We start from the raw sequence: 14,126 nt of genomic DNA, 5'->3' as shown, positions 1-14,126 counted from the left end.
CATGTGTTGCTACGGTTATTGCTGTTTTGTCCTTTGCTGACGGAGCAAAGGTAATGTAATGATAATTTTCACTTTGATTGAACATGAACAGGAATGAATCATGGAGTGTGTTAGGTGAATGTCATAGTTCCTTCTCATTTGAACGTTCCTAAAAGAAAATGTACCTCTTCTAGAAATGCATCTCTCCAGAGAAATACACCCTCTGTCACTTTAAAAAGACAGGAATGGCATTAAATTGTCAGTTCATTTATTGCTTTTGACTTTGATTATCTTGAGGCAATGCGAAGTGAGTGAGTTTGGTTTTGCACCACTTTTAGCAATACTCCAACAATATGGCTGGAGACACAAGAAATGGGCTTCACACATTGTACTCATCTGGGGAATTGGACCTGAGTCTTAGGCGTGACAAGCAAACACTTTAACCAGTTTAACACATGGATATCTGTGTTTGGTGTGCGTGTGTCACTAGAAGTTGTATGCATATCTTGAGAATAATGCGCTGTGATGTTCTGTTTGTAGCAGTGTCACCCAAGCCTTTAGGTGACAGATGACAAAACTACACAAAGGCATACATGTTACATGATAAATACGGGTAATATTTTTTCAACCCCCTTTGTCATTGACTAATGAAATTAAAGTATTTTACATGGAGGTAAGATATATGGACATATCCTGACCTCATGAAGAATCTGTAGCCTCTCTCAAGAGGTCAGCAACCTTATGAGCTGCTTGTTAGTTTGTTGTTGTCATCTAGCTGCTGACATCTGTTTGACAGGCTCCAATTGTTATGCTAGGCAACTGCTAAGGATGAAGTAGATGTAACACCTTACGCCAAGGAGCTGAATGACCTGGACTAGCCTTCTTTGTCGTAAAACTAAAGCAGTAGGGGTTTTGTAAACTGTGACACAAATTGTTGTGTAGGATCTAATTCTTAGTGTAGTGGGGGCTTTGGGGTAGCCTTGTGGTAAAAGCATTTGCATGCCATGCCAAACACCTGGGTTTGATTCCCCTCATTGGTACAATGTGTGGCGACAATTTCTAGTGTCCAGTGAAGCTATATTGCTGGAATATTGCTTAAAGTGGTGAAAACCTAGACTGACTGACTGACTGACTGACTGACTGACTCACTCACTGACTCACTCACTCACTGACTCACTCACTCACTCACTCACTCACTCACTCACTCACTCACTCACTCACTCACTCAGCATACTAGCACTTGATGCAGTATGCTGTAGCATTTTTGTCTTAGGTATATATGTTTTAGTAGTCTCTTCGTGAACTGCACAAGAAAGTGTATTTCATTTGTACTATTATAAAATGGACTGTTTGCTTCAAATCTTTGTGACCCGTGAAGGTCTAGCGAATATAATAGGCCTCCAGCAACCCCTGCTTGCCTTAAGAGGCGACTATGCTTGTCGTAAGAGGCGACCTACGGGATTGGGTGGTTAGGATCGCTGACGTGGTTGACACATGTCATTGGTTCCCACTTGTGCAAATAAATGATCATGTTGTTCATCACTGGATTGTCTGGTCCAGACTTGATTATTTACAGACCGCCGCCATATAGCTGGAATATTGCTGAATGCAGTGTAAAGCTAAACTCACTTACTCACTTACTGTCCCGAAATTTGAATGTAGAAAATGTCTTCGCGCCATGAAAACCTATTTTGTAAAAATAATTTCGCTTTTGTACAAAATATGTGAAATAAGATCACTGGCAGAAGAGTAGGCGATCTTGGTCCAGATTGGTACCATCAAGTAGATTAACACATAGTCTCTGAATATATATACCAGGTAATTTTGGTTGTATCAAATGAAACCATTTAAGTTAAAAAGGAGACCCAGGAAGACAGATTTGCTTCACTTAGGGCTTTACCATTGCAGGGAGGGCAAGGATATAGGGAAAATAGTATGGTTTAGGGACTGTGAAACAGACTACTCAGCAGCAGCTGTGTGAGATATTGGTAGGATGGTGGCCATGCAGCCCCAGTATGGAAGCCATTTACTATGGTCAGCTCCCGGATGGAGAAGAGGCTCACTCATTATGTGTTTTGACAACTGAGGGTGAGAGGTCTGCACTAACAGATCATATCCGACCCATGTCTGTGTTCGTCTGATTGGTATATGACAGACATTAGGCTGGTATGTACAGCCATTATTGGCTTCAGTAGATGGAAATATGGCTTACTTTGTCAAGTTGGGCATGACACCTGTTAGGCTTGTTTTGTCAGGAGAACTGTGTGTATTTGTATAACTCATTGCTCTTTTGCTTAATCAGATGGGAGATTTATCAATATCTGTCATCAATGTCAGTGTACATGGGGTTAGATCGTTCTGTCAGGCTGCAAGAATTCCTGGAATTTTTTCATAATGGACAGCTATTGTGATAAACAGAACACAAACACAAGACAATAACTACAGGAGGTTTTAATGGAGAAAGAAATAACTGCTCTATAGCAATTAAGACTAAGGCATCACGCATGACTGTGTAGTCTGAAGCAAATATATCCAAGAAGGTCCACTCAAGTCTAGATCGGGATCGGGTGGTCAGACTCGCTGTCTTGGTTGACACATGTCATCAGTTCCCAATTGCGCAGATCGATGCGCATGTTGTTGGTCACTGGATTGTCTGGTCCAGACTCGATTATTCACCGCCATAGAGCTGGAATATTGCTGAGTGCAGCGTAAAACTAAACTCAATCACTCACTAGAAAATGTGGCAAGTCTACATTTCCACAGCTTTGAAGGAAGTAAAGTGCAAGTGACAGGGCTCTTTTTCATTATATTTTATTTTTTACTGTGAAGTTTTTTTCTGTAAAATATATTTGTTTCAGAAACTTGTAAGTCAGATGACAATGCTATAACCACAAACAGGAAAATGCTGTTACCAGTGAGAAAAGGTACAAGTCTTGATGATGATGATGATGATGATGATGATGATGATGATGATGATGATGATGTAGAAGTTGTTCCCAGTGATAGTGTCATTGAACATATGTTGTTCCGCTGCTGAAGATGCCTCACATCTGTGTTATTGAAGACATTTTCCTGATTACACGCAGTGAAATAAAGAATGAAATAAAGATTGATCACAAATTGTTGGGTAACCTGGCATGCCAGATTTCAACAGATTTTCCAGAGACTGCCCTAATTGGAAAAAAAGTATTAATTTTAGGTGGGAATCCTGTTTGACGGGTTGCGAAATTCTGAAGATCCGGGAATGGTTTTCCTCAGTATGGTTGCATGCACACTACTAAGTGCTGGTACTACTTTCCAATAACCATTTGAAGGATCTTTTACAATACTTTCACACAACTAAATACAGTTTTCTGATTTGTTTTCCAATATCAGGTTACGTTCGGATGAAAGGAGAGCTGGGTTTATGGATTCCATCCAATAGGTGTTACTTGGGGCATGTATTTTATGAGTTAGGTACCACAGCTTCTTCATGACAAATCTCGTTTATTTCACGGGAAGTGATGCGGCTGATTGCAAACTGTAACTGCTGATTACAGAGGTGGTGTTATTTTCCTCTTGGGTCCTCAGCAGTAACAGCACTGCCTGTGAGTTACTAGACATCTCGATACAGTTGTTAAGTCATTGCATGACGTCGCAGGATAAGCTATGGGCAACTCCAGTGTGGACTCCCAGATTCAGATTCACGGTCAGCTTTGTCCTGAGAAATATCAGTATCACGACAGGTTGGCTGGTTTGATTCATCGCTTCTGTGTATATGTCACTGCTTAAATTTTTTCCAACTTATCTCGCTGATCTACATAAGGGTGAGAAAGCCACAATAACTGGAAGAGTTGTATGATCCATGGGGAGTTGAGATTGACAATATGATGTGCTGTTGAGATTGATGTGTGCTATATAACTATCCTGCAATAATGATATAATAATGATGATGAATATGAATTGTGTTGTCCGGCTGTAAGTGAGAAAGTGCTGACATGATCATTGAAACCCTTGGTCACTCACTCACTTGCTCACTAACTCACTCACTCGCAAGAAGCGGGATCAGGTGGCAAGGCTCACTGATTTGGTTTACATGTCATGTCAAGGTATCCCAAGTGCATAGACTGATGCTGAGGATGTTGATCATTGGATTGTCTAGTCCTTGTGTGACTGAATATAGACTATTGCCATGAAATAAGATAAGATATTCATGGCATAGCAGTCCATGGAAAAACCGTGGCAATATTCTATAAACTACAACTATGAGCGCAGTAGGTACAAGTAGTTATAGAAATACAGATACTTAAATGATGTACATTACAACAATTTTACAAATCATATACATGTAGTATAAGAACATGGAAACAATATGAGGAGACTATGGTAATAGCCAAAATTCATTGAAAATTGTAAATATCATGACATATTTTGGAAATAGTTTCAGTTATTCTGTTTGAGAAAATTGTTAAAATTGTCCTTTTTTTAGAGACTGTTGCATTTTATTATCATGGTAAAGCAATGTTTGTAGAAGTCATCTCCCTGTCTCACTCATTCACAGTCTCAGTCACTATCTCACTCATTTGATACTTCCTTCATTCTGTTGCTCGCTCTCTATTTCGGTGTTTCATTCCTGTTCTACTCATGTTCTTGCACTACTTTATGACGTGCAAGACAATTCATCATCCCTGCAGGGAGTGATTAAACTGGGATATTTCCCTGCACAGTGATAACCCTGACTATTGTCCTGTCAGGATAGTGTTCTACACCAGTTAGATCTCCGCCATGGGAGAGTGACCAGTGACATCAATACAATGAAGTGTCACATTTTGATCAATCATTCTGATAAAAGTCCTAATATTTTGCACATATCCACCACACACTTGACCCTCCAGAGACTAATGTATCACCCTGCTTCTCATGAATCCAGCCTTGATGAGCAGTGAATGGTGACAGGATGTTCATACATACTCATGTATTCGATGATGTTTTCCTTGGAGGCTATTGTATCCAACAGACATCACCCTGACGCATGTACTTCATACACATACATGTATGCTATGACCTTTATTTCCCATGGAGGCTATTGAAATCTAGGGGGAGGGGCTGGCCTGTGAACCTAGGGGTCCCTAGGTGACTGTAGATTAGGACCAGCTGAAGGTAGGGTACAATAAAGGGCTGCAGTGATTCACCCAGACCTCCATTCGATTCTATTTTTGATGTTGGACCCTCGATTTGATCATGTTCAATTTGATTCGTCATGCAAGTTAAAACATCAGTTTTCATTTACGTCTCAGAGTCCGTTATTTTTAGCCTGAAGTCCATTGTCAACTTGGCGATGTCTACTAACAACTCTCAAGATTCCAGTGTCAGCCAATCATATTTCACCTTAATTCAGAGCTTGAAACTGTTGGAGTCAAAATTTTGTTTTGACTGTGTAGAAATGATTTAAATTAGTATTCAGATATCAAATCGAAATAGTGATAATGGTTATTGAAAATCGAAACTAAGGTGTCAGATTCGATTTTTTGATGAATGGAACCGACAGGTTATTGTGTCCAGTGGGAATATAGTCTTGAGCTTGACCCCATGTCACCTCCCTGTCTTATCCCATCAATGACAGCTGATTGCCCACTGATTGGTTGATGGGAGGGGATATAGCTAGTGTATAACTGAATGAGTACAGATTGATGAAGTCAGACAGCTGGGATTTACCTTGGTAATGTTTTCTCATGGCTGGTGTTGTATGGCATTCTGAGGAATCATAAGGTTGTACTTGTCTTTTGATGTCAACATCAAGACAGTTTGCTGTTGTCAGTCTCCAAGGTCCTTGATAGTACTTTAAAAACTGAATGTCACTTATTCTGTTTAGACTGCCTCAGCCTGTAGAATAAAGTATTGTTTGGGGCTGTATTCAGTTTAGGTTTAGCTTGCATGTCTGTGTGTTTAGATAAACTTTATTTCTGTGACAAATGTTGGTCTGAACTTGTTTCCTGATACAAAATGGAACAAACTTGTCAAATGTTCCTAATAAGTTAGCTTAACAGAGATTGACAAGATTTAGGATTTGAGGTTTTATAAGCTATCTGCTACTGACCTCTGGTGTATGGCTTCATTGTTGGTGAAACATTTCTCATTTCAGTACAAAAGAAACAAAACTACACCTAGTCTGTCAGTCACAGAAACAAGTATACCTTATGCAGGCCATGCAGCCCTTGAATATGTAGCAAGTCTAGATTACCTCTCTAGAGGGTCTATTTGCTCCTTTTCATTGCATTTCTATCAGATTCACAGACTAGATGTTAGTATAAACCTGATCCTTCAGTTAGATCATCATAGCTCACTCAGGTTATATCTTTTTGCTTCATCCTTACTTCCTGAATGCATTGGACTAGAAGCTTCGGTGTATCAGTTTAAATGATTCTTGGGTGGACAATTGTCTGGATACACTGCCTTATAACATTGTTCCATATGATGATAACACTGATGGTCTCACAGACCTCATAACCCTGGAAGTTTGCTACAAGTCTGATCATATGCTGTTACTTGAAATGCCACACTGTTAGAGGTCTCTGTGGAAAATGACTTAAAACCAGTTTGAACCAGTCTACAGAGATTTCTCCTGAGACATGGACTGGTCTCTGCCAGAGAGGATTCTTGGCTATTCAGCCTTGCTCATTCAGTGACAGGGGAATTGACAACTTTTAATTGCGGTAAACCATGGCATCGTTAGTTGTTGTGCTAGCACTGGAGCAGCTGCTGCATTAAGTGGCCTGGCAGAATCTTAATTGGGAGCAGATAGATGTCATAGGACACATCAATGCAGATGGTCTGTTGACTTAAGTACCTCACTGGCTTAGTCGTCTTGTGGATAGAGCATCTCTAGAACAGTCATCATACTAGTCTGTCTCACAGTCCCTGAACCACATTATTTTTCTTACATCCAGCCCGCCATTCAGTACTAAAGCTCTAAATGAAGCAAGTCTAGATTTCCCCAGGATCTGAATCTCTCATCTCAATGGGTTTCCATTTCAGTTAAAATAGGTTTATTTATCTATCAAAATTATAGATTTTCTTAGACTAACCATTAGTTTATTGTCATACCAAGGGTTTATCACTGTCTATGGGTCACTCATGATATTACTGGAATATTGCTGAGTGTGGCATAAAACTAAACTTTAACAGTGAGTTTTTTTGGGTATGATGTCAGAGATGCTACTCATTACACTTTCTAATGGTCATCATATATAAAAGAAGGAATGAATAGGAAAGAATGATTGGCTAGCTAGGCAGTGATAATGCAAATTCATATTAACTTTATTATGAAACAGGTTTAAGATGTGTATAATATGTAATGGCTATGAAAGCATTACATCAGCTCTGTATAATGAATATGGGATGTGGAATAGCTCAGTTGGTCAAGTGTTTGTTCGTCTTTATCTTGACCCAGGTTTGATTACCTCACATGGCTCTAGTGTGTAAAACCTTTTGGCTGTACCAAACTTTCACTTTGCTGGAACATACTGCTGGAATTAGCATGAAAATACTTACTCATTATGCCACTGAGTGAGAGAATGAGCAAGGGAGGAGTGAGTAAGTGAGTGAGTAACTGTTTGTCCTCTATGGTCAGCAATGCACCAGCTATATACGGCTACTACCTGTGCAAGATCAGTGAGGATGTACAGTACTTATCTGATCCGTATCTTCATCAATTACCATGATGGAATTCAGGTCAACATCATCCTAATTAGTTCGCAGAGCAAAGTTTCCAATAGCAGTGTATGCACTCAATTTTTCTAATCTCTCAAATTATGTGTCAGTCACACACCAATTGTAGCTTTGTGTGAAACAGTGTGATGTTCCGTCATCGGTCCAATGGTTCACATATGGGCCTATTTGGATGATTGTCAATTATTCTATCTGACTGCTTGGAAGTGATACTGGCATGTCCTGCCGATGGGTAGCATAGAGTGCCTTCACGTATATCCAGCCATGTGCCAATATTAGCACAACACTATAATCTCCTCATCACATTGAATCATGTATCAGGCTGCTCTGTGATTGAGAGGGTCTTTGACAATTTCTCTGCTAATTGGTCCACAGTGGCACCCTTGTCTGTTGGGGTTTATTGAGCGGTGTGTAAGTGGTTAATCAACATCCAGCATTCTGTCAGAACATGCTGTGTTTACAGCGTCTCCTTTATCAATAATGGATGAATGACAGACACCTCTTGACATCAGTTAATCAACTTAGGTTGAAATATGCTGATATGGTGATATTTGCCGTCTTGATTTGGTTCCATATGGTTGTTGCATCTAACTGTGAACAGACTGATGATAAGCTTGTGGTGCCTACAGCTTGTCCTTGTGGTGATGTACATCACGAGTTAGTCAGTCTCACAGTCCCTGAACCACATTATTTTGCCTACTGCCAAGTCTTCTCTGCAGTGCTAAAGCCGTAAATGAAGCAAGTCTATATTTCCTTAGGTTCTGAATCTCTGGGTCCCAGGGGCTCCTTTTCAATTAAAATAGGTTTGCTTGTTACAATCAAAATTACATATGTTCAGAGACTAAGCCTTAATCTAGTCAGAAGTCTAACACAGTCTCTACTTTGTGTCCACAGCACTATGTCCAACAGTGACCATGTGTGTTAAACTGTGTCTCTCCCGTATGGATATATAAATATACTGAGGCTAACTGTCTCTCCAGTGACTTAATCAGCTATAATTTTGATGCTACGTTATTCTGATACTGCAAATTAGGACATAAACATATGCACTACCAGCACAGTCTGATCTTGAGCACAAATTACAACATAATCTGTCATCATATCTACAAAAGTTGTACTGACTATTTACAGACCACCGCCTTATAGATGGAATAATGCTGAGTGTGCCTTAACACTCACTCACTCACTCATAGCAGTACTGTAAAAATGTCGCCCCTGATGACTGTAATGAACCTTGCAGTCATCTCCTTTGATATCAAGTTGGGTAAAATTTTCCCTGTTGATTCTGCATATGTATCAATTTCATAGATGCAGTTTATGTAAGTGATGGTGGAAATGACTAAAGAGCTTAACACAGATGTTTAGAACAGACTGTGTGAGTTATTGAATCTGGAGATTGCCTGGAATACTTGCAAATGATGGATCTTCAGCAATATCGGCAGACACACAGAAATAAATTGATGGATCACAGTGTAATGTTATAGATATTGGATAAAGGTGATAACACATCTTGTGGTGGCGTGTGTGTGTGTGTACAGTGATGTAGATCTCAGCTGTTTGTTGTCTCACACCACGTGGGTAGGGGTGGTCAAGGCTGGAAAGTTATTTCTTTAAACTTTCAAAGCTGTCTCATGTGAAAGAAGCATGCTCCAACTGCATGACTGTTGCTGTGTCAAATTTCAAACTTAGATCAGTCTTTTCTTCTTAGAGAAAAAATAGATTATGGATTTTTGCCATGTCTGAAGAAGTGATAAAGACGCGATGAAGACGTAGTTAAGGGTATCAGATGACATTTACTTGTCTGCGTCTGTAACTGTGATGGAACACTCTAAGTGCAGCTGGATAGGCCTGATTGACACTGTAGCCATGATTGTGTGGGAATCAATGGCATGAGGCCTCTTTTGCTGGGTTGTGTTTGATTTGCAAAGACATCAAAGATTAGAGCCATGTAGATGCTGCTTCCACTGTGCATGACAACGTCCCCACAAGCTGCCATGCCTAGCTCTGGCAGTGACTGCACAACCTCTCGTCATGTCTTCAGTCTCAAGTCACTTGTCCGTTTATGCTGATGCAAGGATAATTGGTTATGACTTGGATAGAAAAATCATGCACTATTTGTTTTTTTGTGTGAGTTTTGTTTCATGCCAAGGCAATATTCTATCATTTTATCATAAGTGAAAAAATATAATTTGAGGTATACAAAATAATAGCCAGAGAAAATGGATAGATAGGACTGTCTTCACATTGGATAGACTAATAACATGGTGTTCACATGGGATGGATCAGAAGGATGGTCTTCACATGGGATGGGTCAGTAAGATGGTGTACACATGGGATGGGTAAATAGGATGTAAGTGTTCACATGGGACAGGTAAATAGGATTGGCTTCTTACATTATAGGTAAATAATATGGTGTTCACATGGTATGAGTAAATAGGATGGTCTTCACATGGGATGGGTAAATAGGACAGTTATCTCTTGGGATTGGGGAATAGGATGTTGTTCACATGAGATTGGTTAATAGAATGGAGTTCACATTAGATGGGTAAATAGGATATGTTCACTTGGGATGGGTCAGTAGGATGGTTTTCACATGGATAGGTAAATAGGATGGTGTTCACATGGGATGAATAAATAGGATTTCTTCACATGAGATTGATAAATAGGATGATCTTCACTTAGGATGGGTAAATAGGTCATCATGGTCTTTATATGGGCTGGGTAAATAGGATGTCTACATGGGTTGATTAAATGGATGGTGTTCACATGGGATGGTTAAATAGGATGGTCTTCACACTGAATGAGTACATATGATTATCTTCTCACGGTATTGGTAGATGGAGTGTTGCTCACATGGGCTCGTTGAGGCAGGATTCTGTGGTGGTTGGGACCTGGAACTGTTGCATGTGAAACTATTGATCATCCCTGGTGTCGTGTAAGCTGTGACTTGCTCCAGTGTCACATGCTGCAACTAAATCTCCGACTCCATAAATCATAGACAGAAAACCAGGCTTTACATCACACAGATTGCTGGAAGTTTGAAAAAGATAAAAATCATTACATAAAAGGGTTCTCTGTGTTTCCCCAACTCCTCAATTCTCATCCAAGAGGATGTTTAATCTGTGAAAGATATGTCAGAATTATTTATGGTCTTCCTGAAACACTTTCCTTTTTCACACTGTCAGCCGTCATTGGATTTGAAATTCCCACCAACAACCTTGGCAGTTCTAATCGGTGGAGAAGAAAAAGTGTAATTGAATCGAGTTCAATGGAAAAAGAGTGGGACACATTCCTTTGACCATAAGGAAACTTTGCAATTTGTTCTCTGCAGGTAAATGATATCTTTTCTAATTAATTCTTTCTGCAAAAATATGTAGCTCTGTCATGTCTGCTGTAAACGTTTTTAATGAAAAAAGGTATTTAAGAGACTACCCTTCCAGAAGCTTTGACATGTTGATTAACTTTCTGTCACTGACTGGTCTGATATGTAATTGATAGTTTATTTTCTAATGTGTTATTCTCGTTAAAAAAAAGAGAATAAGTTTTTAGACACATTGAAACTTTACCTTGAGTGAGTGTGATATTAAAGGATCAGTGCACTGACAGCTGTGCTTGTATTTAAATCTTACATGAAATAATTCCTGAGTGTGACATGACACCTTTAGTTCATGCATTATTCAGTTGGCAATCAAAACAATGGAGTTCCATACCACCCAACTGACAATCTCAGTCCTGCAGAATGTCTGGCTTCACCATGTTTGTGTTACAGGCATATCAAAGAAAATCTTGTGTATTATTCTTTCGGCGAAGTTTTCAAAATACTAATTGCCAGCTTCATTCAAATGTGAAAAACCTTTTAGATTGTGTATTTGTCCTCTATGTGCTGTCATCGAAGCCCTTAGAGCTAGAAATGCGCTCGCTTTGATGTGTAAAGCTATAGCCTCATGCAATTTACTGTCAGTTGTGAAAACAAAAGCCAGATTGGCCAATATATTTTAATTCAGAATAAGGGTGTTTGTTCACAAAGGAAAGAAAGGTTTAGTCAGTAGCAAACCTGCAAATCACTGGAGCAGAAAGTAGGAATAAGACAGGGTGTGTTGGCTATTGTTTGCAAACAGTGTTTCAGAATGTTGTTGCCCTTTAAGCCTCATGGTAATACGGTAACTTTATCATGGCTGTTGGTGCATGGTTAAGTCTGGACTAGACAAACCATAATTTGATGATTATGAGTAGAGATCCCTTCTGTTGGGGTATAGTAAGTAGCCATCTTACACAGCAACAACAAGTGGCTTGGGATTTCAGGTGAAGATATGGTCCTGGGCAACCTGTGCTTGTTGTGATGGATCAGGTGATGAGACTCTGTGACACTGGATTTATGATATGATGGAGAATTGCATGGATTGCATCTTTTAGCTACAATAGTACTGAATATGACAAAAGCAGCAAAAATACTGTTTAAACCGTGGGACAGTTGAATGCTTTTTGTTGGCACAGGCTGTAAGTCACTGGTTTGCCTGTTCTAGACTGGAGTATGTTCAGGCTGTCATTATGAGATTGGAGTATTGCTTACTGCGGTGACAACCAATATTAACACACTGATAATAAAGTGAAATATCTGAAGAAATCATCAATTAGTAATCAGTTTATATTTCCATACTCGACAACATGAACAAATGTGATACAATTACAGGACTCTCTCCTTTGTTAAATGTGTGATAGTGTGATCCTGAAGGATAGATAACTTTTTCCTTTGATGAAGTTTAGGAGGTCTTTTGATACTCAAGGGTTACAACGACCCTAGATTCCTTCCCCAAAGTCACGGGAAGATATGGAAAGACAACTTCCGCACCCCACGTGCCCCCTATTTCAGCGTTGATGACGGTACAGTTAGCAACATATCCATGGATCATTAACTGGATTTCCTTGACTCACTCACTCACTCACTCACTTTCACTCACAGTCACGATCACTCACTCATGACCACTAACTCATGATCACTCACTCAGGATCACTCTCTCGTGATCACTCACTCACTCACTTTACCCACTTTCACTCACTCATGATTGCTCACTCACTCATCACTCACTCATGATTACTCACTCATGATCATTCACTCACTCACCCATATATAGTGTTTTAGACTCCAGTTAGTTGTGATATCATATAATAAGTTTCTATTTGTTTCTTTCCAGTCTGGAAAGCTGCATTTCGGTTACATCTACGGCATTGGCGTTGTGGGCTGCGTGGCAATGTATGCATTGCTCAACCTGATGAGCTTGACTGGGGTGACTATTGGCTGCATCATCAGCGTCCTTGGTTACTGTCTCCTCCCAATGGTCATCCTCTCCTTCACCTCCATCGTCATCTCACTGCAGTAAGTCAACATGTCTGCACACGCCTGAGCAGGAATGACTGCATGTGTGCGTGCATTTGTGCAAGTGTCAAATATATTGTTGACAGTAAGTCAACATCAGTCAGTTTCAATCTACACACACAGACACACTCACACATGCACTGGGGCTGGGATGGGTAAGCCAGGGTGCCTGGGTGAGTAATGAGTTGGACCCGGGCACCCTCTCAATACCCACACCAGTTATGATCATGTGATTAATAGACAAAACAATGTAAGTGTTACTCTGTCAGGGGTAAAAGAGTTGTATTGTATTTGAAGACTTAGAAATAATAACTGTCACTTCTTTTGAATGTAATACATGGTCATGATAATGAAAATTCAAAATTTTAGCCTTCGAGATGAAGAATATATTGCCAATATAGTAAAATTTGATGTCAGGAACTAACATTAGTGGTATACAGGTAGGATAAGATACTGCTGATAGGGGGTGGGGTACCTGAGTACAAAATCTGGACCCTTCCCAGCCCTAACACCCACACTCACATACAAGCAGCACACACTCACACTTAATGTGTCCTCCTCCTTACTGACTTAGACAGGCTAGAGTGGAGGCCAGAATCTACAGACTTACATCTACCAGTGTTAACGTTACAAACAAGGTGATATCAAGGATGTACAGAGCTATATGCTGTCCATGATATCAGATGTCCTGCCTACATATCAGTATAGACACATAGCTACTGTTACAACACTACATGTTACCATGGCAATGATTTAAGGAATATTATTTGATTTGACATTAGAGAGATTCTGAAGAAGATTCAAAACAGATGTAGGATGGATCACAAAATCCCTTGAAGAGGCAGATAATTATGTTCATAACAAGCCAACACTGTGTTGTAATGATACTGACTGATTTGTCACTAATCATATGTGATCAGGTCTGATCTGGCTTCAACACAGGATTCTGCCAGCATTATCTGTGACAGCTGGAGATTAAGGAAAATAACTTTGAATAATAATGAGAGTTTTTTGTATGTTTTTATGTTCTATGTTATAATCCTGTCTTTCCTATAATCATGTTTGT

The 14,126-nt window shown here is 39.7% G+C and overlaps 1 protein-coding gene across 2 annotated transcripts in view; it reads left to right on the top strand.

The window, feature by feature from the left end:
• Positions 1-14,126, top strand: part of LOC137274029 (protein YIPF5-like) — a 138,863-nt gene that overhangs the window by 121,132 nt on the left and 3,605 nt on the right. For both annotated transcript variants that reach the window (XM_067806985.1, XM_067806986.1), the window contains exon 6: positions 12,879-13,060. In XM_067806985.1, the coding sequence (XP_067663086.1) occupies positions 12,879-13,060 (182 nt within the window). The remainder of the gene's footprint in view (positions 1-12,878; positions 13,061-14,126) is intronic.

Source organism: Haliotis asinina, chromosome 2 (assembly GCF_037392515.1).
Source record: "Haliotis asinina isolate JCU_RB_2024 chromosome 2, JCU_Hal_asi_v2, whole genome shotgun sequence".
NCBI classification, from domain to species: Eukaryota; Metazoa; Mollusca; class Gastropoda; order Lepetellida; family Haliotidae; genus Haliotis; species Haliotis asinina.
Note: the sequence above shows the minus strand (reverse complement) of the source record. Positions and strands in the feature narration are given on the sequence as shown.